General features: G+C 36.3%; 1 protein-coding gene across 4 annotated transcripts; it reads left to right on the plus strand.

Moving 5' to 3' along the window:
- Positions 1 to 12,021: 12,021 nt before the first annotated feature.
- On the plus strand, positions 12,022 to 24,770 carry LOC150097275 (transmembrane protein 186). Of its 4 annotated transcripts, none has more exons than XM_090407338.1 (2): positions 12,022 to 12,041; positions 23,975 to 24,770. In XM_090407338.1, the coding sequence occupies exon 2, from the start codon at positions 24,009 to 24,011 to the stop codon at positions 24,708 to 24,710; it is 702 nt and encodes a 233-aa protein (XP_090263464.1). In that variant the 5' UTR covers positions 12,022 to 12,041; positions 23,975 to 24,008; the 3' UTR covers positions 24,711 to 24,770. The 4 variants fall into 4 exon arrangements, with proteins under 4 accessions (XP_090263464.1, XP_090263463.1, XP_090263462.1 ...); XM_090407337.1 differs by lacking the exon at positions 12,022 to 12,041 and adding an exon at positions 12,163 to 12,298; XM_090407336.1 differs by lacking the exon at positions 12,022 to 12,041 and adding an exon at positions 12,181 to 12,318.
- The last annotated feature ends 936 nt before the right edge of the window (positions 24,771 to 25,706 follow it).

The raw sequence follows: 25,706 nt of genomic DNA on the forward strand, positions 1-25,706 counted from the left end.
GGTAAAGAAAGCTAAATCAGATTTTCAGAAAAAAATAAGCTTTTTTCCCCACTTGGCGAGTAAGAAGAAATGATTATGAAAGATAACTTACTCAATGCAGAAGATAGGAAAGTGACAGAAACAGAAGAAGCAGTTCAGTTACTAAGTGATTACTTTGCAAGGGTACATCATCCAGATGGTTACTTCACAGTTACTGAGGTATCAGAGAGTAACGGGAGCATTGAGGAACATTAACAGCAGGTACTATATATTGAAAAATATCAATGTGAATACAGCAGTGGGCCTAGAAGATGTGTTATCTCGTTTGCTACGAGAATGTGCAAGTGAATTGGCAGTTGTGCCTGTGATGAACTTGTTTAATCTGTCTCAACTCTGGCAAGGCTCCAAGGGAGTCGAGAGAGGATAAGATAGTTCCATTACATAAAGGTGGCTCCAAGACAGAAGCAGCAAATTGCAGACCAATTAGTATATATGGAATGGTGGTTATAGTATTGGAAAAGTTGGTTAAAAATAAAATTCAGGAATGGGTGGATAGGAATATGATACTCTATTGAAGGCAGCATGGCTTTGTAAAATGTAAATCCTGCTTCATAGTCTTATCTCCTAGGTTTCTTGAGCATCAGGAAATTGTAGACAGCATTCAGTGGCGACCAACCAAGATTGTGAGTGGTCTGTGGAATGTTCCCTATGAGAATAGACTGAGGGTCTGTGGAGCGCAGAAGTTCGTTCACAGGCATAAAAGAGTGAATATGATAGAAACGTTTGTCACTTAAAGGATTTTATTGGATTGATGTTGAATGTTTCAGCACTAGACTAGGGTGAGCAGAACAAGTCCCTGGAAGGTGAGTAAAAGTATGGTTACGAAGGGTGGAGGACTTTGTTTCTCGTTTGGAGGGTTGTGAATGAATGAATGAATGAAATAGGTTGCCAGAGTCAGTTGTGAGCACCTTGTCTGTTAGTGGATGCAAGGAAGTGGTACGATGGTTACTGTGGGTAGTTGGAGCTCCTCTTATGAGTCTGTGGATTTTATGGAGGTGACTATACAACATCTCAATCTCAGCTATTCATTGATGATAATCGGACTCATACCTAATATACTTGTTTGCACCAAAGGAGATATATCACACATTGCCAGCCTGGTTGGCTGAGTGTTTATTGTATCCGCTCTCCATCCAACAGGCTGTGATTTGGATTTCAATTGAAGATATGGATGTTTCTGATTGTGTTCATTTGCGAGATGAATTTCATCACCTAGTGTGACACCTCTGCATATTGGAGGCTTGAAAAAGTTCCATGTTTGGTCTGGTCTCTAGAGAAGGGTTTCTGAACTGTGTAAAAATATAAATGAAAAATGCTCTCTCTCACACACACACTGCTTGGAAAGAAGCCAACAGACACCATAATAGGTAGAACAAAAACCCATGGCACCCACTATAATGTGATGTAGGACCTCCTTTTGCTGCGAAGCATGCCCCCCCCCAGGATTGCTGCATTGAATGCAGCAATCCTGGGGGGGGGGGCATGCTTTCCACAAACGTACGATAGCGATCAGCAGAAATTTTGGACCATTCTTCCTGTAGGTATGTAATGAGGTCCTAGATTGTGAGGCTGACTTCTCTTTACCTCAGCTTTACGCTCTAGTTCATCCTACAGATGTTCAATACAGTTGAGGTCAGGGCTTTGTGGAGGCCAGTCATTTGTGGTGACGTTCATGTCCACAAATCATGCAGTTACAGCAGTAGTTTTATGATACAAAGTATTGTCTTGCTGACTGAGACAACGGTCAGTTCTGTCCAGAATGTTCAAAATGTTGATCATTTGAATAGGGTAGAAGTGTGAGAAGGTAAAATGACTGTCATTTCAATGTTGGTGCAAGCACAGTTATACACTTTGGTATGATGAAATACGTCGAGTCATGTTATATTGGTGGATTATGCTTGGAGTAGTTGAAGTTACAGATCTTGTAGGTATAGCAAGTTGAACTGTAATGGTCACATTGCAAAAACTGAAAATACAACTCAGAGGATAATTGCCATGTTGAAACGTACATTGACATGGGTGGACATGAAAGTCATTAGTCTATAAGTCCTTGATATGAGCGCAGCTGGCCTACTCTGCGCAGATATGATATGTGAGTTCGAAGATGTAATGATGCTGTGGTAAGATAGAAAGGAAAAGTTACGAAGATAGAGAATATGGGGATACAGACTGATAGGAGAAAGTGGAGTGATACGATAGACTGCTGTGAACTTCTCAGTGTGTAATAGGATATCGTTTTATGACAATTTTCATTATATGGCAGAGGAAGAAACCAATAGAAATTAAGAGAGTGGTTAAGAAAGATGTGAGGACGATTTTTTTTCCTCACAGAACTTAGATGTAGAGATATTTGTCCATTGAAGTAGTCAGTGCATTTAGTGTGAATGATATTAGAGAAACTGTGGCAGCTACCCGAGAGGTAAAAAAAATTAAAAATCAGCACCTCTGTCGCTCAGTGGAGATGATATGTTCCTTCCACGGAGTTAAATAGTCCGAAAAGAGAGTGTCGTAAGTTCGATTCCAGTCGCCGACTAGAATCGAATTTTGACTCAGCCTTTGTTTGACCAATTCCCGAGTTAGTCGATCTCTGGTATGGGCAAACTGGTTTTTCTCCAGTAAACTGAAGAAAATCGACCACAGAGACCACGAGATGGCGGCACTTGTCACTCGCATATCTTCACTGATGCATGTATAATTAGTGATAGTCTTGGGCCAGCTATCTGATTGGCTACTGGAGGAGATTGAAATGCCCCCTCGGTCTCTAAAAGTTAGATAGGACTAAAATGGCCTTGCCAATTCCCTATACGGGAATAAAAGGCGTTAGCTGATTTTTTTTTAAATCAAAATCAGTTATTGCCTTTTATCACCTTATAGGGAGTAGGAGAGGCCGTTTTAGCCCTGTCTAAATTTTGGGGACTGAGTGAGCAGTTTAATCTTCATCGACAGCCAATCAGAGATAGCTGACCCAAGGCTATCATTAATGATAAGCAGCAATAGATGAAGAGACTGGCAAACAAGTGCTGCCATATTGTGGTCTCTAACATGATGTGTTATTGTCTGAAATAGCTTGAGTTCTATTGTCAATTTCTTGTGTTTATCGGATGAAAAATCCGAGTTTCTGAGAGAAGAAAAGCACTTGCCTGTATCACAGATCGACTTACTCTGGTATTAGTCAAAGAAAAGCGAAAATGTTCCCTAGTCAGCGACTAGAATCGATCTTAATATGCTCTTTCTTTGGGTGGCCAAGTGCTGAGGAATGCAGACGCCACTTTCACTGAGCTACACAAGCTCATATACTACAAACATTTAGCTAAATGTACATAAAATGTTGTTATTCATCTCCTTGGTACCTATCCTTACAAGAACCTTGATTGGATATTTAGCTAAATGTACATAAAATGTTGTTATTCATCTCCTTGGTACCTATCCTTACAAGAACCTTGATTGGATAAATTTAAGAACATCTGAGATATAATCGGAAGTTAAAGTTCAAAAGTTACATGCCAAAAATTTGTAATTTAACTAAGAAGATAATTTCGATTCTGAAAGGAATTTTGATGCTTAAGGATAAGGAAATCATGTCATTTTGTCCTTGATATGTCCTTCTTAGATAACAAAGCAACAATCTAGTCTCCCGAATCTGGCGAGATAAAGAAGCTGTGAAGAACATGCCAAGAAAGGTTAACAAAGATGATCTTGGCATTATGACATGAAAATTATGAGGACAGATTCAGAGTATATAGACTGCTACCACTAAGAAAATGATTAAGAACTAGATTTTTTCTATCACAGAGCAGTGAGCATGGAATAGTTTGCCTGAAGTGGTTGTGCATCTAGTGTGGATGAGTTTAAGAGAATTTATGACCACTGGTGTGGGTGATGCATAGTCTCCACTGAAGGGTTCTTGATTCCCTGGTGATCTCTGATATCTCCCGGAAACTGGGATTTTTCGTCCTGTAAACTCAAGAAAATCGACGATAGAACCCATACTGTTTCAGACAGTAACACGTCCTGTTAGAGATGGCAGCACTTGTTTGCCAGTCTCTTCGTCGGTGGCCGCCTATAATTAGTGAAAGTCATGGGCCGCCTATCTCTGATTGGCTACCTGTAGAGATTGAGCTGCTCAATTAGTCTCCAAAAGCTAGATATACCTCACCTATCTAGCTTTTGGAGACTAAAAGGCCTCGCCTATTCCCTATAAGGGATTAAAAGGTATTAGCTTCTTTTATTTATTATTAATAAAATGTATTATCATGTAATGAAATAAGGAGTCTTTCATAATTTAATCATTATCATTTCCTTTTAAGTACCATCAAGAAGGGACAATAGATTACTACTAATCTATTGTCCCTTCCTCCCTAGATCCCCAAACTCTGTGATCCAGGTATTTCATCAAGCGTTTTATTTCTCAAACAAATCTAAGATCCTAAGATCCTTAAGTGAAACTGATTCGAATACTGTCACTCACACACACACACGAAGACTTACTTTCGAATCTAGTCTTGCATACCACAGCGCGAAGACTTGCTTTCGAATCTAGTCGCGACTAGAGGAAATTTTTCTAAGCCTTTTTTCGACCGGTTCCCAAGTTATTCGATCTCTAGCACGGGAAAGCAGGTTTTTTCTCCCGGAAACTCGGATTTGTCGTCCCATAAACTCAAGAAATTGACCCTATCACGAACATTATTTCAAACATTAAATATATTGTGCTAGGGTTAGGACCACGAGATGGCGGCACTTGTTGAGCAGTCTCTCTTCACTGTGTGCTGCTTAATTACTGATTGCCTTGGGGAAGGCTATCTTGATTAGCTACCAGTGGAGATTGAACTGCCCACTCAGTTTCCAAAAGTTAGATAGGGCTAAACGGCCTCGCCTACTCCCTATATGGGAATAAAAAGACGTTAGCTAATTTTTTTTATCTCAAAAAAGTCTATCGTAGAACTTAACTGTTAGACTATTATTATTATTATTATTATTATAGTTAGAGTGTTAGGGTTTTGAGTTTGCCTGCAGATGTTATTTGCAAACATATAGTATATTTTGTACCGTGGGTGGGCTTAGGATATTATCCCTCTCTTACTATAACAAAAAAAACAGCTAACGCCTGTTTGTTCTCTCATAGGGAGTAGGTGAGGCTGTTTTAGCTCTATCTGACTTTTGTAGACTGAGTGAGCAGTTCAATCTCCACTGGTAGCCAATCAGAGATAGCTGGTCCAAGGCTATCACTAATTAATCTGTACTCAGTGAAGAAGATGAACAGTGTCGTCATATCATGTTCACTGGCCCTAACACAATATTTTTAATGTTGTCTGAAAATACCCTGGGTTCGACAGCTAATTTTTCTTGAGTTTAAGGGAGGAAAAAAAAAACCCCGCTTGCCCGTGCTAGAGATTCACTAACTCAGGAACCGGGCGAGAAAAGGCTTAAAAAATGTTCCTCTAGTGGGCTACTACTAGATTCAAACCCAAGTTTTTTGTCGTGTAGCGAAGCATCGTAGAGAGCAAACCCACTTCTACTGAGCTACACCAGCCTTCTTTATAAGAGAGAGACACACACACACACACACACACACACACACACACACACACACACACACACACACACACACACACACACACACACACACACACACACACACACACACACACACACACACACACACACCAAGCTATTTTATAAATAAACCTGGTTTTAATCCATTTCCCTAGTAAGTCAAGTTTGCGCCTGCAAGTAGGGGTTACCCCGTACATAGTGCAAGTCTAGGAAACTCATGGTAAAGGTGGAATAAGCTCTGATCACTATTCTTAATATTTACCTTAATGCACAGCACATCTCCTGGAGGAGATGTATGATGCTATGTATTAAAGGCAAGGGGCCAATACCCAGACCAGTTTCGACCTGTATTGAGGTCTCATCAGTGAGAGCCAGGCTTAGAAATACTAAGATTTAAGTAATACAGAGCTTATAAGTAATTTATCAAAACAAGTTACAATAAGGTGCTTTGACCTTATGAAATAAAAATCTCACGATGAGAGATAGATGTAGAAAGTTTTTTACCTTGGGCATAATACGTTAAAGATACCAAGCTTACAGGTGCAAACTTCACATACTTCTCTGTTTGCTTACTTGGGAAATGAATTAAAACCAGGTTTATTTATAAAATAGCTTGGTATCTTTAACGTATATTATACCCTAGGTAAAAAACTTTCCACATCTATCTCTCATCATGAGATTTTTATTTAATAAGGTCAAAGCACCTTATGGTAACTTGTTTTGGTAAAATACTTATGAGCTTTGTATTACTTAAATCTTAGTATTTCTAAGCCTGGCTCCCACTGACGAGACCTCAATAAAGGTCGAAACCGGTCTGGGTAATGATCCCTTGCATTTAATACACAGCATCATACATCTCCCCCCAGGACATGTGCTTTGCATTAAGGGTAAATATTAAGAATAGTGATCAGAGCTTATTCCAGCATTACCACGAGTTGCCTAGACCCGCACTATGTAGGGTCACCCCTACTTGCAGGTGCAAACTTGATTTACTTGTCTGTTTGCTTACTTGGGAAATGGAGTAAAATCAGGTTTATTTATAAAATAGCTTGGTATCTTTAACGTATATTATACCCAAGGTAAATAACTTTCTATATATATATATATATATATATTGTTGAAATTAGGATTTACTCGGGATGTATACATTTATAAAAATAAATTTAACTGACTAGAACCCGAGAAAGTATAACAAAAACCTTTAATACATCACAACTAGTTTCATCGGTGCTCCGACTTCTTCAGGTGAGAAATAAAAACATAAGATATAAAATAACACGGTAAAAAATGAACTTTACAGCTTAATAAAAAGCAGAATAATAACAGTCATATTTGAATAGGTGACCGCGTGCTACCGTTGGCATGAGTAGAATGTGTGCGACAGCTAATTTTTGAGTGCCAGTACTGGATTACTGCGCTATGGGAATCAGGTAGATTGTAGCTAAGATTATTGTTTAAATGTGAAGGGTCCAGAACTATTTCTTTTGATTCGATATTTCTTCTTTCGAATTCATCCTTGCAAATATGTAAATTAGTAGTGCGTTCCCAATCAACTTGATGTGGCTGTTCTTCAAGGTTAGAGTTTGCTGAGAAAAAGACATGACTGGAAAGGGAGCGCCCTTTCCAGTCGTCCTTTTCTCAGCAAACTCTAACCTTGAAGAACAGCCACATCAAGTTGATTGGGAACGCACTACTAATTTACATATTTGCAAGGATGAATTCGAAAGAAGAAATATCGAATCAAAAGAAATAGTTCTGGACCCTTCACATTTAAACAATAATCTTAGCTACAATCTACCTGATTCCCATAGCGCAGTAATCCAGTACTGGCGCTCAAAAATTAGCTGTCGCACACATTCTACTCATGCCAACGGTAGCACGCGGTCACCTATTCAAATATGACTGTTATTATTCTGCTTTTTATTAAGCTGTAAAGTTCATTTTTTACCGTGTTATTTTATATCTTATGTTTTTATTTTTCACCTGAAGAAGTCGGAGCACCGATGAAACTAGTTGTGATGTATTAAAGGTTTTTGTTATACTTTCTCGGGTTCTAGTCAGTTAAATTTATTTAAAAAAAAAAAAAAAAAAAAAAAAAAAATATATATATATATATATATGAAGAATTGCATGACTAGAACCGAGATATAAGTAAAAAGGTTTTAATATAAAAACACTACTAGTTTCGGCCTGCAACAGCCTTTATCAGGTGTCATTATAAAAGAAAGAAAAAAGAAAAAACACTAAACACTGATGGTTAAAAGACTATGAACATCATAGAGAGTCTCTATGCATAATTAGCATGAAAACATTGTAGTTGTGTTTAAAGCTGTTCTTTTGTTTGTTGCATTGTTGGAAGAGTTCTTGCTTGCAGCATCACGTGAACGCCAGTACGTGATTACAGCTGAATGACTATCTGGGAGGTTGTAGCTCAAGTTATTATTTAGATGAACAGGATTGAAGATGATTTCTCTAGATTCCACGATTTTTCTCTCAAGTTCATCATTGCAACGGAAGATGTTAGTAGATTTGTCCCAGCAGACTTTGTGACTTTGGTTTTCATCATTAGGATTAGCCGAGAAAAGGATATGACTTGATAATGCACTGGCTCGCTGTCTCTTGTAAGTAATGTCCCTCATGTGTTCTTCCATATGCAATGTGACAGATTTGTCTGTCTGCCCAAAATAAGGAATATCACAATCACATAATATTTTATATACACCAGGGTATTTGAGTTGATGATGACAAGGTTTTGGATGGCTTATTAAGAAACGGATCTTTGGAAGTGGAGTGAACAAGGTTTTGATATTGTATTTTCTTAGAACTTTTGCGAATTTATGTGAAACTGTACTTATGTAAGGAATAGATATATTGCCTTTGTTTATATCTATTTGTTTCTTCTGAGTGATGTCTAGGAAGATTAAGAAGGAATTTTTCAATGATCCTCTTGGAATATCTATTAACTTCAAAAGAAGTTTTCAGATGGTTTATTTCTGTAAGAAGTTCATTTGGGTCATCCAGAAGAGAACGGGTTCTATGCACCAAGGTGGAAATTATTTCAAGCTTATGAGGAGGAAAATGATGGGACTGACTATGCAGATATCTGTTGGTATGTGTAGGCTTTCTATACATCGATATTTTGAGTTTACCAGAAGAGCGGGTCAGTTTGAATCGGGGCAATTATCCGATTCAAGCTCGGAAGTAAACTTAATACTTTGATGTCGGCTATTGAGATGTTCGAGGAAAACCATAAGAAATTCATGTCCATGGCTCCAAATAATGAAGATATCATCTAAATAGCGTTTCCAAACTTTAAGTGTTAAAATAAAGGAAGAGATAGCCTTGGTTTCAAAATCCTCTAAGTAAATATTTGCTAGTACATGGGATAAAGGATTACCCATAGCCAGTCCATGATTCTGTTTGTATATATTATCTTGAAATTTGAAGTAACCGGACCTGATGCAATGTGTAAGCAAGGACTTTATCTGTTGGGACATTAGTGAACAAAGAAGTTGTCCAAGCTAGCCATGATGTCATCTTCATTAATTGTAATATCCTTGAGGTATGTAACAAATTCTGTAGTGTTCTTGATAAAGGATGGTGACTTGCCTGAAAAACATTTTAGGTATTTGGTAAGATATTTTGAAAGATTGTACGTCGGAGAATTGATACCTTCTACAATTGGGCGTAATGGGGTGTTATCTTTATAAATTTTAGGAACACGATATATGCGAGAAATTAACGGATGGAGAGAGCGTAGAGATAAGCGAACGTTTCGGGCTAATTTAGTTGTTGTTTTTAATAAGTTGTTTGTACGATTTTGAAGTTCACGAATTGGATCTCTCTCGAGTATTGAGTAGGTATCATTATATAGTAATTCAAGCATTTTATTCTGGTAATCTTCAGAATTTAGAATGACTGTTGCATTGCCTTTATCCGCAGGGAGGATATTTATATCTCTGTTGTTTTTTTTAACTTTTAATAGCTTTGCGTTCTGTTGAAGTAATGTTATCTGCAGGTGGTTTTGCGTTATTGATAATAAAGATCGATTCAGTACGTAGAAGTTTTGGATCTTGTGGAGGGAGAAAAGAAGTAGCTTTTTCTATTTTTGTAAGTACTGTCTCCTTTGGAATTAATATTGGGAAAGGAATAAAGTTTAGACCTTTACTAAGGATGCTTTTTTCTACACCTGAAAGTATATAAGAAGATTTCTTGATAACGACTTTGTCAATATTGATGTGTGGTTTTGAGAAGTTCCTATTATTTTGTAATCTTTTTAATGTTTCAAATTTACTTATAACATTTGCTTTGTTATTATATTGTATTGTGGCTGCTTGAGATTCACAGTATGCGTTAAAGGGATGCCAACTTTCATTATCTAGAGATTCTTCCAGTTTCTCCGCTATAGTTCTTTTTTTATTGAAAAAAAAAACGAGAGTGCGTTTAGTATCTGAGATTCTTTCAGACAGCAGGTCTAATTTAGCTTCATGATAGATTATCCTCGCACATTCAGTTGTTATGTTTTCTTTAAAGCACATAAATTTAGGAAAGACAGCGTGGAATTTGCAACGTTTCAAGAAGACCAACCTGTTGATGCTTAGTCCAATCCTCTTCAGTGTCTTGTTGAAGTTTCTTTTATTATTAATAATAGAAGCCTCGTCATGAAGGTTATAGATGAAAGAATGATCATTAACTCGGTTAACTCAAATACCCTGGTGTATATAAAATATTGTGTGATTGTGATATTCCTTATTTTGGGCAGACAGACAAATCTGTCGAATTGCGTATGGAAGAACACATGAGGGACATTACTTACAAGAGACAGCGAGCCAGTGCATTATCAAGTCATATCCTTTTCTCGGCTAATCCTAATGATGAAAACCAAAGTCACAAAGTCTGCTGGGACAAATCTACTAACATCTTCCGTTGCAATGATGAACTTGAGAGAAAAATCGTGGAATCTAGAGAAATCATCTTCAATCCTGTTCATCTAAATAATAACTTGAGCTACAACCTCCCAGATAGTCATTCAGCTGTAATGATGTACTGGCGTTCACGTGATGCTGCAAGCAAGAACTCTTCCAACAATGCAACAAACGAAAGAACAGCTTTAAATACAACTACAACGTTTTCATGCTAATTATGCATAGAGACTCACTATGTTGTTCATAGTCTTTTAACTATCAGTGTTTAGTGTTTTTTCTTTTTTTTATAATGACACCTGTTACAGGCCGAAACTAGTAGTGTTTTTATATTAAAACCTTTTTATTTACAAATCAGTTCTAGTCATTCAATTCTTCATAAAAATATGTATGTTAACCGAGTTAATGATCATTCTTTCATATATATATATATATATATATATATATATATATATATATATATATATATATATATATATATATATATATATATATATATATATATATATATATATATATATATATATATATATATATATATATATATATATATATATATACATGTAGAAAGTATTTTTACCTTGGGTAAAATTATGTTAAAGATACCAAGCAATTTTAAACTTGGTTTTACTCCATTTCCCAAGTAGGCAAACAGACAAAAAGTCAAGTTTGCGCCTGCAATTGATGCAAGTCTAACTGATCCTACAGGTAGTGCAAGATCAGGGCAACTCGTGGTAAAGGTGGGGCAAGCTCCGATCACTAATCTTAATATTTACCCTTAATGCCAAAACACATCTCCAAGAAGGGGATGTATGATGTTTTGTATTAAAGGCAAGGGGCCACTACCCATATGGGTAGTGGCCCCTTTTATATTAAAACCTTTTTATTTACATATCAGTTCTAGTCATTCAATTCTTCATAAAAATATGTATGTTAACCGAGTCTAACTGATCGTATCCATATACTAATAGTACCCATATGGGTAGTGGCCCCTTGCCTTTAATACAAAACATCATACACCCCCTTCTTGGAGATGTGTTTTGGCATTAAGGGTAAATATTAAGATTAGTGATCGGAGCTTGTGACACCTTTACCACGAGTTGCCCTGATCTTGCACTACCTGTAGGATCAGTTAGACTTGCATCAATTGCAGGCGCAAACTTGACTTTTGTCTGTTTGCCTACTTGGGAAATGGAGTAAAACCAAGTTTAAAATTGCTTGGTATCTTTAATATATATATATATATATATATATAAAAGGGAAGCGGGAATAACGCGTAGTAGAAGAAGAAGAAGTTGAAGTTTCTTTTATTATTAATAATAGAAGCCTCGTCATGAAGGTTATATATATATTATATATATATTTGAATTTATTTTATCCTGTATTAGAGACCAAACGTAGAACCTTTTCATGCCACTTCAGTCTCCCAAAAATCTATGCCCACGGCGACGAACCCGACTCGTGCAAGTTGGTGAGCGGGTACGTCAATTACTCGGACAACAAAGCCGGCAGGAGTAGTTGAGTGGTGTTAGTGAAGTTATCATTATTTTATTTTATTTATTTATTTTTTTTTTTTGTTATATAAAAAGTATTCTATTTTGTTCAGTCTGCGGTTACTTGCCAGCTAAGCAAAATCTACTCTCCACGGGCGAATGGATATGTCGTGCCTTGATCATACTCATGTCTTTCCAATCTTCTTTCCAAATGAGAAATGGAACTACGAGTTGAGGGTTCTTACAGAGCAGTTGGCAGCACTGTCGTTTATGTGCATGTTCCTGAAGCGTGTGAGTGAAAAATTTTCTAGGTGGGCTTAGAATTGGTTATCATTTAGATATCAGTCGGATTATCAAACATTCTCCGCCAAATTAAGTAAACTTATTTAGAAAAAAAAAAAAAAGCTTATGTGTGAGCCCTGTAATGATTGCGGTTAATTTAAAAGTTGCCCGTATTTCATTCGAAACCAAATCTTGCATGAAATATGATAAGTTTCCTATTTATAGGCGTGTATCCCACTGATTTGCTGACTGATCACAGTAACTGTGAAACTCATATTTCTTTTTTGTTTAATTTTTGAATATTTGGAGGTACTATGTAATAACCGACGAAGCGTGGTAGTTTTTAATCCCTGGAAGTTTCTGGAAAGAAATTGATTAATTCAAAACTAAGGATTATCCCAAATTCCAGTTATTTGCGCTGTGACATAGAAAAGATAAGATATTGTCTGGGATGCAATTTTCCGGGGGAATTAAAAACCGCTAATACATAGCCACTTTGCTGCTAAACCTTCTCTGACATTACTGCCTGTAGCCATAAAGTGCTAAACTCAGCATGGGCCACTCCCATGCTCACTTTTTGCTCTGGATATGTCTAGTCCATTTTCATCTGAGTTGGTATCTGTAATTTTATGATTTTTTTAAAAGCCTGTCAAAATCCAAGCATTAAATAAATAAAAAAAATATTGAATTAAGTAGGCCAAATCTTTTAAAAAAAAATTGGCTGGCACATACAGTTTCAGGACTTTGGTACCTTGGTATGCTGATGTCACTGGATGAGAGGAATTGTAGACTAATGTATACTGTTTTTATTCCAAGAATATATGTTTTCTTGGCTAGTCACAGGGATGTTTTTGGAAATACTGTGATATTTAAAGAATTCTGTTTTGTGAAAATGAAACAGTTGGGTTTTAAAGTTTTGGGTTTTGAAGCAGGCTAAGATTTCTTTTCTCATTGGAGAATGGAAGAAAACTTGAATGGATTGATTGGATAATGGAGTGGGATTAGTATTTAAAAAAGTTTGTCAGAGATATTCTGAAGGTTTATATACATTGCAAGATTCCTATTAAAAAAAGTGTGCAGCATACTGCCATCATCAGAGTTCATCTTGATGTTCATACTATAAAAGAAGAATGCTTTATATTATTTCTGAGAAAATTCCCATGTTACTCCTCTTAAAAACTATGGCTATTTTTGCCTGCATTTGTTTAGGTGTGACTCTTTCTTTAAAGTCATTGACTTTTTACTCAAGAATTCTTAGGGCATTACAGATGTGTTTTAGAGACAAATATATGCAGAATAATAGAGGAGGAAAATTTGTACATACCTTGTTTAGTTGTCTTTGGTCTGTGATGTGCATACTTCTGCTGTTAGGCTGTTAAAAGGGGAAAGTGGGGGGGATTTGAGGCAAAGTGGGAGAATTAATTTGAAACCCCCCCCCGTTTTTTTTAAAAATAATACTTTATATAATTTTAAAGATGCCAAGATATTATATTCTTGGGTTAATCCTTTTTTTATTCAAATGCAGAAAAAAAAACTTTCAACATGTTTTATCTGATAATTTTATTCATATATCTGCTGCTTTCACTGATATGTGAAAGTATGCAATGTACACAGTATACCAAGTAAGAGATTATGTAAAAGTGTAAAACTTCATACTGTCATAAAGTCTTTCTTCTTAACATATGCATATACATAGTTACTACAGAGAAAATTGAATATTTACAAAAGGTAAGAGGAAGAATATAAAAAAAAGAACTTGCACATTTTTTGTTAGACTTGATCAAATATCTTGCAGAAATGAAGAGCAATACCATTCTTTGAATTTCATCATAGCACTTATTTAGAAATTATTGATATAAGATCTAATTTTTGAATTAGATGAGAAACTTTACTAAGTTTCTTCATTTTATTTTATTGTTTTATATATAGCTCAGGGCTCCCACTGGCTACAGGGGAAATCCTGACTACCATCTCTTGCATATCAGAGCAGCTCTGAATATATTGAATAAAGAGCCGTGGGCCAGCGGACTGTCCATGGCTCTCTATTCAATTTGAGACTGGCGATCCCATGTGAAAATGTTGCCATTCACTGATCCACCGTGGGCCAGCGTGGTGAATTATGGTCGAATCTTCCAAGATGAATTGAACAGAAATAAAATGACCTTCATTCTCCAGAAGCTAGATTGTTATTACCTACAGCAGTAGGCAGTTAAGCATGAAGGCAGAGATTGCTAAGAATACCCAGGTAACTAGATCACACTGCCATTGGAAACTAGACCTTGGAACTTTAAACTGTAGTACTCTGAGCAGTGAAGCACGGCTAACTAAACTAACTGAAGAGCTAAAGCAACTAAAATGGGAGATTCTTGGGCTGTGCATAGTTAGATGTAATGGGGAAGAAATTCTTCAATTAAAAAACGGATACAAACTGTATTATAGAGACCAAGATAAGGAAAGAATCAGTGGAGTTGGATTCATGATTAACAAAAAATTGAAGAAAACATAATAGAATTTGACAGTATATCTGATTGAATAGCAAGTATTCTTGTTCAAATCTCAAAAAGATACACTCGTGAGATCATCCAAATCTATGCACCAACAATGTCATAGTGATGAAGAAATTGAAGACTTCTGTCATGATGTATTCCAACTTTACAATAAAGGAAAACATCATTTTATTAATAGGAGAGTTTACTGCTAGAATTGGTTTATAACAATCAGATGAAAGCTCAATGAGAAAGTTTGGATATGGCATGAGAGATGATAGAAGGGCAAGGTTAATAGAATTTGCAAAAAAAGAAAACCTGTACATCATGAATTCTTTTTTAAGAAAAACACACATAAGAAGTGAGAATGGCAAAGTCAAATGGAAGAACTAGTGAAATTGACTTTATCCTCAGCAATAAGAAAAACATTTTTCAAGACCTGTTCTAAAAATGTTTCGAAGATCAAAGCAAAATATAAATGTACACAAACTATTAAAAAAGATATATTCCAACATGAACTAAACACTAGATTTAAAAATCTCTATAGATAATAATGCTGATCCATCAGAAAGTAATGACATTATTATCTAAAACCTTTTACAATGCTCACTTGAAATAGCTGGCACCACAGAACAGAAACAAGACAAAATTTCTATAAAAACAAAACAGCTTATGAAGAAACGAAGAGAAATGAAACAATCACATAACCTACAGCATAAAATTGAACACACTGAATTGTGCAAAATGATCAGAAAACGTATCACAGAAGAAATAAGAAAATCCAATTGTAAATTCATACAACAAACAATTGAAAAGAACTGTAGTCTCAAAAAAGCCAAACAGCAATAAACAGATGGTTGCAATTAAACTACAAGATGGGACTGTAACCAGAGGTAGATATACTATAGCAAAAAGAATTGATGAATTTTACTTGGTATTATATCAGGTTGATGAATTAAACGAAGAAGACAACTATGAATAGCTGAAGTACTACAGATTCTACCAGAAGTTATGTGGAACATCCAAAGCTTGCAAAATTGAAAGGCTGCAGTTATAGCTTTACTTGTAAAAGCAGGTAGAGAAATGATCTACAAAATCTTAGCAAAACTTTTTATCTAATGTCTGGAGAAAAACGATGAACCAAGAACATGGAAGAAGGCTACCCTAATTCTGATGCATAAAAAAGCTGAGGTAGAAGACTTGATGAACTACTGACCCATCAGTCTACTATCAGTGGTTTACAAAGTATTTACAGTCTTAGCTCATAGGCTTTGTATTCTAGACCTAGCACAACCAAAAGAACAGGCAGGCTTTTGAAGTGACTTTTGTACAATGGACGATATTCAAGTTGTACAACAGAATATTGAACAGTGTAATGAATATCAGTTACCATTAATGTCTTGGTTTTATTGATTAAGAGAAAACCTTTGATTCAGTAAAAACTTGTGCAATACTTAAAGCATTATTAAACATCAAGTGGAGGAGCCATAATCAGGACCTGGAGCATCCAAAATGAAAGGTTGGTGACTGACTGAGAGGAACAGAAGGGTGTTAAAATGAGTGGCACACAGAAACCCGCTACAATCGGCACAGAACATCCATGATGAGTTCTGGAGCGCCAGTAACACCATGGTGAGCACAATTACTGTTTGAAAAGAACACCATTTACTGCTTTCTATGGAAGAGCAGTGACACACAAGCCAAGCATCACAACAATGAACAAGGCAGCTCATCTGGCCTGGTGCAAAAAAACGTGTGAACTGGACAGTTGACCGGTGGAAACCAGCACTCTTGAGCAATGAATCGAGGTTCACCTGTTTCCAATATGATGGCATGGTGTGGGTGTGGAGGCAGCTTGGTGTATGCTTGTTACCACAATGTGTTGTACCCACAGTAATGTTTGGTGATGGAGGAGTAATGATGTGGGTTGCATTCAGCTGGTTTGGAGCGTGACCACTGGTTGTTGTCTTGTTCCAAGAAAGCAGCTGAGTATCTTGATATTCTGGGTAATCAGTTGCTGCCTACACTGAGGAGTTTTTATGGGATGGACCTGTGTTACTATCAAGACGACAATGCCCCATGACACAAAGCTTTAGTTGTTATGGAATGTTATGAAGAGATTGGTGTTAAACAACTGCTCTGGCCTGTGCAGAGTCCTGAATCCCATCGTACACCTGTGGGACAAACTGGAGCAGCGATTGAGGTCCAGAGCAGCACATCCTCGATCTGTCACTGAACTCAGTGCTGCTTTGATGGAGGAATGGAGACAAATTTCACCTGATGTCTGCCTCACATTGGTGAAAGCCTCTCTCAAAGGGTGCAGGAGGTGGTAAATCCAAAGGTGAACATAAGGTTCACCTGCTGGTATCAATTGTAAATTGCTCAAGTGTCCTGACAATTATTGGTAGATTGTGTGTGTGTGTAATTTTTTTTGTTTGTTTTTGTTTTGTAATGCGACTCACAGCAAGGAAAGGTTGCAGACCTTTAGTAGTATGGGCTAAGGTTTTAAAATTTTTATTTATTATATTTATTTTTTTATATACAGTATATAATCTGGAAACCCTGCTCCACTGACTAGACAGGAAACTTTTTTTTCAAGCCACTTCAGGCATAGAGTAAGCATCACTTGAATTGAATCATTGTAGCAGGATGTGACCCTTCAGTGTATTCGTTGGAGAACAGATACACTAACCACTCAGCCAGCTGCCATAAAGTAGAAATTGACTATTGATGGATATGTCTGTCATTATGGATAATTATTATTATTATTACCCCAAGCCTCATGGAGTCAAAGACTCATCTGGGAGGTCCTTTTATCACACACACATCTCATCATACCATGTCTTAAACACACTCACTCTCCTTGCAGACACCACACTCTCAGGCAAGGCATTCCAATCATTCACAACTCTGCATGAAAAAACCTGCCTCTCACTCCCCTACTCACACACTCTTTATACAGTTTCCATGGATGACCTCTGGTTCTCCCCTGATCTCCCACTATTCTCTGTAGAGCTTCTCCACCATTGATCTTATAACAACCCCTTACCAACTTGTAGGTCTCCATCATATCTCCCCTCTTCCTCCTCTCCACCAGACTCTGCAAATTACATCTTCTCAATCTTTCCTCATACTCAACATTCCAGAGGTCAGAAACTACCTTAGTCAGTCGCCTTTGGACCCTTTCCAACATCTCTTTATCCTTCTGAAAACCCGGTGACCAAATCTGGGCACAATGGTCCATGTGTGGCCTAATCAAAGCCTATACAACAGAACAAGAATCTCCCTATTTCTACACGTCAGTGTCCTTCGCATCATTCCCAGAAGCCTTTGTGTTGTCTTCACAATTTTGGTGATGTGTCCCCTAAATTTTAGATCCTTATCCACTATCACCCCCAGATCTTTTATTTCCTCTACCTCCAACAATATATTCTCACTAAGCATAAATTCTGCATCCAATCTTTGTTTTCCAAATTTTAAAACTTTACATTTTTCAACATTGAACTTACATCCCCCATTTCTGTGCCCAATCACTCAATTTATGCAAGTCTTCTTGCAAGGCCACAACATCTTCACTACTCTTTATGGTTTGTCCCAACTTTGCATCATCTGCAAACAACTGAATATCTCCATCCAAATCTTCACCAATATCATTAATATATAAGTTAAATAGTAATGTTCCTAAAACAGACACCTGAGGCACTCCACTAGTGACTTTCCTTTTCCTGGATATCGCACCCCCCATACACAACTTGTTGATACCTATCAGATAGCCAGTCTCCAATCCAATGCACTAATCTAATATCCAATCCCATCTGCTCTAGTTTGACTGTCAACTTATCATGAGGTACTCTATCAAAAGCTTTTGCGAAATCGAAGTATATTACTGTGTATCCTTCTCCTCTGTCCAAGGATGCAGTCACTTTATTGTAATAAGTAAGTATTACATGGTCAAGTAAAACATGACTTCCCTTTAGCAAATCCATGCTGTTCATCAAAGATTATACCATTGTTGTCAACCCAACTCTGGATCCTAGTTCTCACAAGCTTCTCCAACAATTTAACCACAACACCTGACACACAGATAGGCCTATAGTTTGATGCTTGAGTTCGATCACCTCCTTTATGAAGTGGCACAACCTTGCCCTCCTTCCACGCGTTTAGGAATTTTTTTTAATAAGAGTCTTGCACTTGACCAAGTGCAAGACTCATATTAAAAAAAATGTCAAGGCAGGTGTCAACTATCTGGCACATTCTTTCAGAATATGCGGTGATATATTATCAAGTCCCACAGCCTTATTTACATCTAGTTTACTCAACTCCCCAAACACCTCTTGCTCACTTACAGTCAGTCTCCCCCTCCCCATCATCAACTGCTCTCAATCTCTCCATGAAGTCACATTCACAAGATTGAAAGATCTTTATTAACTGCTCATTAAGTATCTCCACCACACATTCTGCAACAGCTGTCTTTATACCATTTTCTCCAATCAATGTCATCCTTCCATAATCATTCTTTCTTTTGCTGGCTACATATCGAAAGAACTCCCTAGGATTCTTTTTGGCTTCATTAGCTAACTGCTGTTCATACCTCTGTTTTGCTACTCTCACCAACCAAGTCACCCTCCTTGCCTGGTCCTCATGAAATTGGTTATTTCCACTTCTCTTATGCTGCCTCCACAATGCCCTTTTTTTCTGTATCGCATGCTTAATATCTTTATTCATTCATCTCACCCCTACCTTATTTAATCTTCTCACCCTTGGAATACATTTAGACATTGCATCTACTAGATAGTTTTTGAAAATCCCCCAGGCTGCATTGATATCTTTTCCAGCTAACTCCTCATTCTACACTACACCCGCAAGCTGTCTCCTGAGCTCTTCATAATCACCCCCACATGTAGTTCCACATATACTCTTTTCTCACAGGGGTCCTTGCACTGCTGGCAACCACCCAGGTAATCACCTCATGGTCACTCTCAATTGGTGGATGATTTGACACCTCATTTATAATTACATCCTCTGATGAGATGACCAAATCCAAGACCCTTAATCCTTGTGTGTCCTCTGTTACATACTGTCTGAGGTAGTTATCCCTCAAGAACTCAAGAAACTCATTTTCTTTACTTCCAGTTGCTATCTCATCATTTCAGTCTATATTGCCATAATTAAAATCACCCATAATGATCACCCTTTTCTTATTTGCTTGGTTAATTTGACTATACATTTCACTATCACCACCAGGTCTATAACAGCATCCCACCAAGTATTTGATTCTATTCACCTCTATCACACCATGCTGCAAAACCACTGGCCCTATTTCCCTCTTGCATCTCTACTTTGTATGGACGTAACTCTTTCTCTATCATCAGTGGCACTTCCCCTCCCCTTTTACCCCTTTTATCGTCACGAAACATATCATACCCTTCCATTTCTATTCCTGTCAGGATGTCGTCCTCATCTAACCATGTCTCACTTATTCCGACAATCTTTGGGTGAACAGACGCAATTAGTGCAACCATTTCATCTGCCTTGTTTCTTATACTTCTAACATTGGTATAAAAACACAGCTTATTTCTAGATCTACAGCTAGTTCCACTGATACCACTCACTCGATGTGATCTCCCTATGCTGGACTGGGGCCATTTCCCTTTCTGCTTCTTCATTTTAGAACCCTTTTCAATTCCAGCTGTCTCCTCTTGACCCCTGAGGCACTCCACTAGTGACTTTCCTTTTCCTGGATATCGCACCCCCATACACAACTTGTTGATACCTATCAAATAGCCAGTCTCCAATCCAATGCACTAATCTAATATCCAACCCCATCTGCTCTAGTGAAGGAGTAATGTGAGTGAAATCTGTGGGACAATAAATGATGGTTTATTAGTATTACTTCCAAGTTTCTGTGGAATCTGACGACTCATCACAGGAGATTGAACACTTGCTAACCACTCCAGTACTTGGCATGCTAAAAATCTCTACTTCACTTTCTTATTCACATGACCTTTGTTAGTGTCCAGAGATGACTTTCCATTTCCCCATTAACCTGTACAATAGTACAGGTTAATGGGGAAATGTCAGGACTGGCAGACCGTGCTCTAGATACCCCTTCAAATAGGATTAAATGGAAGATGACATCATTATTACATCGAAGTTGCTATAGTCTGAGAGACTATTTTTAAAATCAGCATTGGCTGTGAAGCATTCCCCAATCTCAACAAGTATGGGTGCATTAATTTGCCAAAGATCTTTGAGACAGTCATTCAAACACCAGATAGCATAGCTTTTCTAGATTAACTTGATAGTTATCCATCCCATAGAGGGCAATGTGGTGAGACAGTAGTTCAATTTCAGTTACAATTTAAATTGTTTCTGAGAGATTTGACCCTTGTGCTTGTTGCAGTTATAATTTGTGCTCCAAAGATGCTAGATAGAAAAGCAGCAAAATATTAGTAAATTTCAGTAAATTATTTTTAGTTTTTCATCTGTTGGTGTTTAGTACTATGAAGTGCTAGTATGAATTTGCACAATTGGATATTCCTTTCCACAATCATCTATAAATCATCAGATATCATTGACTTAAACTGTCTTTCCATGTTTCAGCTTTTTGATAGCTTTATCTACCTTACATGCACTCCTGATGGCATTCCTTATAGATATTTTATACTGCTGTTCTATCATTTTCTACACATTTACAACTTTTTCAATGTAATAACTCCACATCAAGAATATATTATGTTTATTTTATATTGTCTTTACAAACTTTGATGCCTTTTGTGGTGCTTTTTTCTTCATTTCTTATTTTTTTTTTTAAATAGCCTTCAAAATATTTTGTGACCTCATGTTGCTTATTTTCTGTATTCTTTTCAAAATTTTCTCAATGCTGACTTACTTGTTTGGGATTAATTTATGTTTATATTTGACAAGCAATTATATTCTTATGTAATCCTTTCTCCGAGTATAAGCAACTACTGTTTGTGCATGAATTATTTTCAGACTGAGCTACACAGGCTGTTTTACTTAACATCAATTGTCTCAGTATCCTATAATGCAAAGCACACTTCCTTTCATATGTGTATGTCACTATGTATTATGTGAGGGATCACCACCCAAATCTGTTTCAACCTTTATTTGAAATCTCATCAGTTGGATGTTCCACAAGTCAGACATCAGTTTAGTGGAGTATGCTATTATTATAATGCATGGAATGTTAAAATAATTATAAAGCAATATCTTCTGTTCTTTATTGTTTTCTCAGAGTGCGGAACATGTTTATCACCAACTAAATTAAACAAACTTGCATAGATACTTTGTTTTTGGTCTATTAGTAGAGCTTCTACTAGTAATGGCTCATGCAAAAGTTAAGCAAGTTTGAGCACAGTTAGTAGTTGGAAGGGGTTCAATCATTCGATGCTGTTGGCACACTCTCCCTCGATGAGTCTTTAGACTCCCTGGAGGTGTCACATAATAATAATAATACTTTGTTTTTATGCAAGTTTATTATAAAAGTATCTTGTATTTTATATGTTGATGTTTATGCATACTACACCCCTTAATATTTAAAAAATACTCCAAAGTGTTTAATATCCACACTGTTGATGGATATTAACATACAAGTTCTAATTGTATCTCAGTTCATTTTTTTTTTTTTCCAAATGCGATATTAGAATTAATGAGACAGAATAGCATTAACTTCAAGGATGTAAACTGTGCATAATATTGGGTTTCTAATTTCCCTTGCATATGAACATCTAAAAAAAAAAAAAAAGAAAAAAATATTAATGTAAAAGCTTGTACACACAGCTACTTTTTTAAATATCTTTACCAGATGCATGTGACCCCTGTTTTGTTAAAATGATCACTTAGCACACTCAAAAATAGATAATGGATAGTTTATCGTTAGTGAAAGTAAACCATTTATTTTCATCATCTGTTTACTTTTACACTGTTTAATACTTCTGTTTTTAATTAATATTATTATTTAATTTTTGAGTTAATTTTTTTAATTAACTCAAAAATTTTTAATTTTTTTATTCTTCAGATAATGAAGAATTTGACTAAGTAAATTATTAGAGAGTAAGCCACAAGTAGCTTTACAATTTTTAGTGCCTTTAACATATTTTCTATTAGTTGCATTATTATACATTAATATCACTGGATAGTGATAACGGTGATTAAGTTTTTTTTCACTGTTATTGTAGTCATAGTAACATGACCTTTACCTGAAGTGCTTTTCCATTATAGTAGTAATAGGATCATTACATTTACCAGCAGTGCTCCAGCAGAAAAAACAGTAATATTTACTGGTGATAAGCAAGCTTTTTGGTTTCATGAAACAGTCTGCTATGTGAGTGCAGAGAAAGTTTTGTACACCCTTAGCAAACAGTGGTACAGGAACTTTATTTTGACTGGATGCATTGTTAGTCACACAAAGAAGGAGTCTGCCAACTGCGATTGAGAAAATTTTGCCCAAATAAGGGCACACTTTGCTTGAGATGCATAAGTATCAATTCTGTGTGGAGTTGTGAACTTAGCATTCCATAAAAAATACATGCAGTGTGTTGAGAGGATATTTTAGGTTCAAATCCTACAAATTATGCATACTAGCAATGATACTGATAAGTTGCAATGTAACATATTCTGTACAGAAATGTTATAGCAAATAGGAATTTTTGAAGCATTTTCTGGAGTATGTGATCTTTAGTATGCACATTTCATTTGTTTAAAAATGAATAGACACATTGTAAGGATTTGGTGAAAAAGTGAATGGCCCTATAAACATGTTTTGATTCTGGAGATTAAGAAAGATGATCCAAAGAACCATTCAATTTTGTAACAAGATAGCACAATTCATTTTCATATTGATGATGGCATTGTATTTGCACAGCTAGCATATTTTACAGATTTAATCCCACCATGGACTTATATGAATTAATAAAGAACGTTGTGTTCTCACTATTGCCAGCCTATGGTGGAAGTGATGGATGCTGTTGCAGACATCACGTGGCATATTGCATGGTGTGTGAGAAATGATTGATTATCATTAGGGAGGATGTCACATTTTTTGGTACGAAAGCATGCTGTTAGGTTATGTCAGTACATTTCTGTCTTTTTTAAAAGTTGTAAAGCTATTTTAGGCTCACCCTGTACTTTCCTATCAAATGATGCAGCTATTTTAATTATTGTTTTTTGTTTGTAGGTATTAACCAAGGTTATGTCATAAATGTGAAGAGATGTGGAAATATTGCATAATGCTGTCTTACAGATGTAATGCTCTTTTTCAGAGATGTCAAATTTTACCTCGAGTCATATCATCAGCACCTTCCAGTACCAAAGACATTCTTAGATGGACTTGTGTAAGAAGACATTATAGGTCATCTGTTAAACTTTCACTAGGCTTTCACTCATTTAGAACATGTAGCACTCAGCCTAGTACACAAACTGCTAACAGTGATGCTAGTCAAGAGTGGATTATGATTTATAAATTTCCCTACATTGTATATGCAAGGCTGCTAAATCGTTTCAAACTATTTCAGACTTTAATTACAGTTGGGATTATTCCTCCAGTTTGCTTTTTTTATCTGACAGAAGTCATCACATTTAATGATTTAAAATATTACATCGGTGTATCTATGCTTGCATGTACTATGTTGTACATAATGGGCCACTTCTTTCGTCGTCTTATTGGTATTATGTATGTAAACAAAAATCATGACTTGTTAAAAGTAGCTCATCTGACTTTTTTTGGACAACGTCAGGATGTGATAATTTCACTTAATGATATTATACCATTCTCAGGTTCTGATGAATATCCTAAAGATATATATGTAAAACTTCGTCGTTATAGCACAAATGAATATTTTTACTTCAGTTTAAAGTTTGGAGGAATAATCGATCCAGATTTATTTTCTTATGTTTTTGGAAATACAGATTAAAAAACTTCTGTATATATTTAAACACTGTACATAATAGGCAAATTAAAGTAATATAATTTCTTTATATAAATTTTAGTTTATTTTCCAAAAACACACCATTATTTTTACTTTTAAAAAATAGTTGACTGTCCTTTAAAATAGCAATTTATATGTTATTAAACATACAATTGTTGCAGATAAACTTATACACCTGGTTGTCGACTTACGACCGTCCGCACTTAAGACCACAAAAAAAAAATGTAACGAATAAATTAATAATAAATCAGGCAGCTGTGTGCATGATAACTATGGGATACGATAGTTATCGTACGACAACCCATGTACGATAACTATCTCTCACATACACTAAGTTGCTTTCAAGCATCTGTTGCGTGTGGTGTATTAATTAAAATTCTACGGAAATACTACCCATAAAATGTCTAGTAAAAGGAAAATGTCTTCATCTACAGATACTCCAGCTAAGAAGTCAAGGAAAACTATTGATTTAGAGTGTAAAATGAAAGTTATTCAGAAGTATGAATGCAGAAAGAAAGTGAATACGATAGCACGCAACTTGAAGTTATCACATTCCACAGTATCGATGATGCTTAAGGACAAAGAAAGAATTCGGGAAGCTGTGAAAGGTTCCGCACCTATGAAGTCTACAATTTTAACCAAACAACGACAGGGACCCATCCATGAAATGGAGTAATTGTTATTTATGTGGATGGAAGATTTAATACAGAAAAGTTCACCCATGAGCCTTTGCACAGTGAAAGCGAAGGCTAGAAGTCTGTTGCAGAGTTTAAAATCATGCGCTGGAGATGATTATGCAGAAAATTTTCAGGCTAGTACTGGAATGGTTTAAGTGTTTTAAAAAATGATTTGCTTTGCATAATGTACGTTTCACAGGAGATGCAGGAAGTGCAGATGAAGATGAAGCCCAAAAATTCGTTGATAGTTTCGACTCTTTAATCAAAGAAGAAGGTTATCTACCGGAACAAATATTTAATGTAG

The sequence above is a fragment of the Typopeltis vanoorti genome, chromosome 17 (genome assembly GCF_054136105.1).
Source record: "Typopeltis vanoorti isolate ZY-2024b chromosome 17, IOZ_Tvanoo_1.0, whole genome shotgun sequence".
Classification (NCBI taxonomy): Eukaryota; Metazoa; Arthropoda; class Arachnida; order Uropygi; family Thelyphonidae; genus Typopeltis; species Typopeltis vanoorti.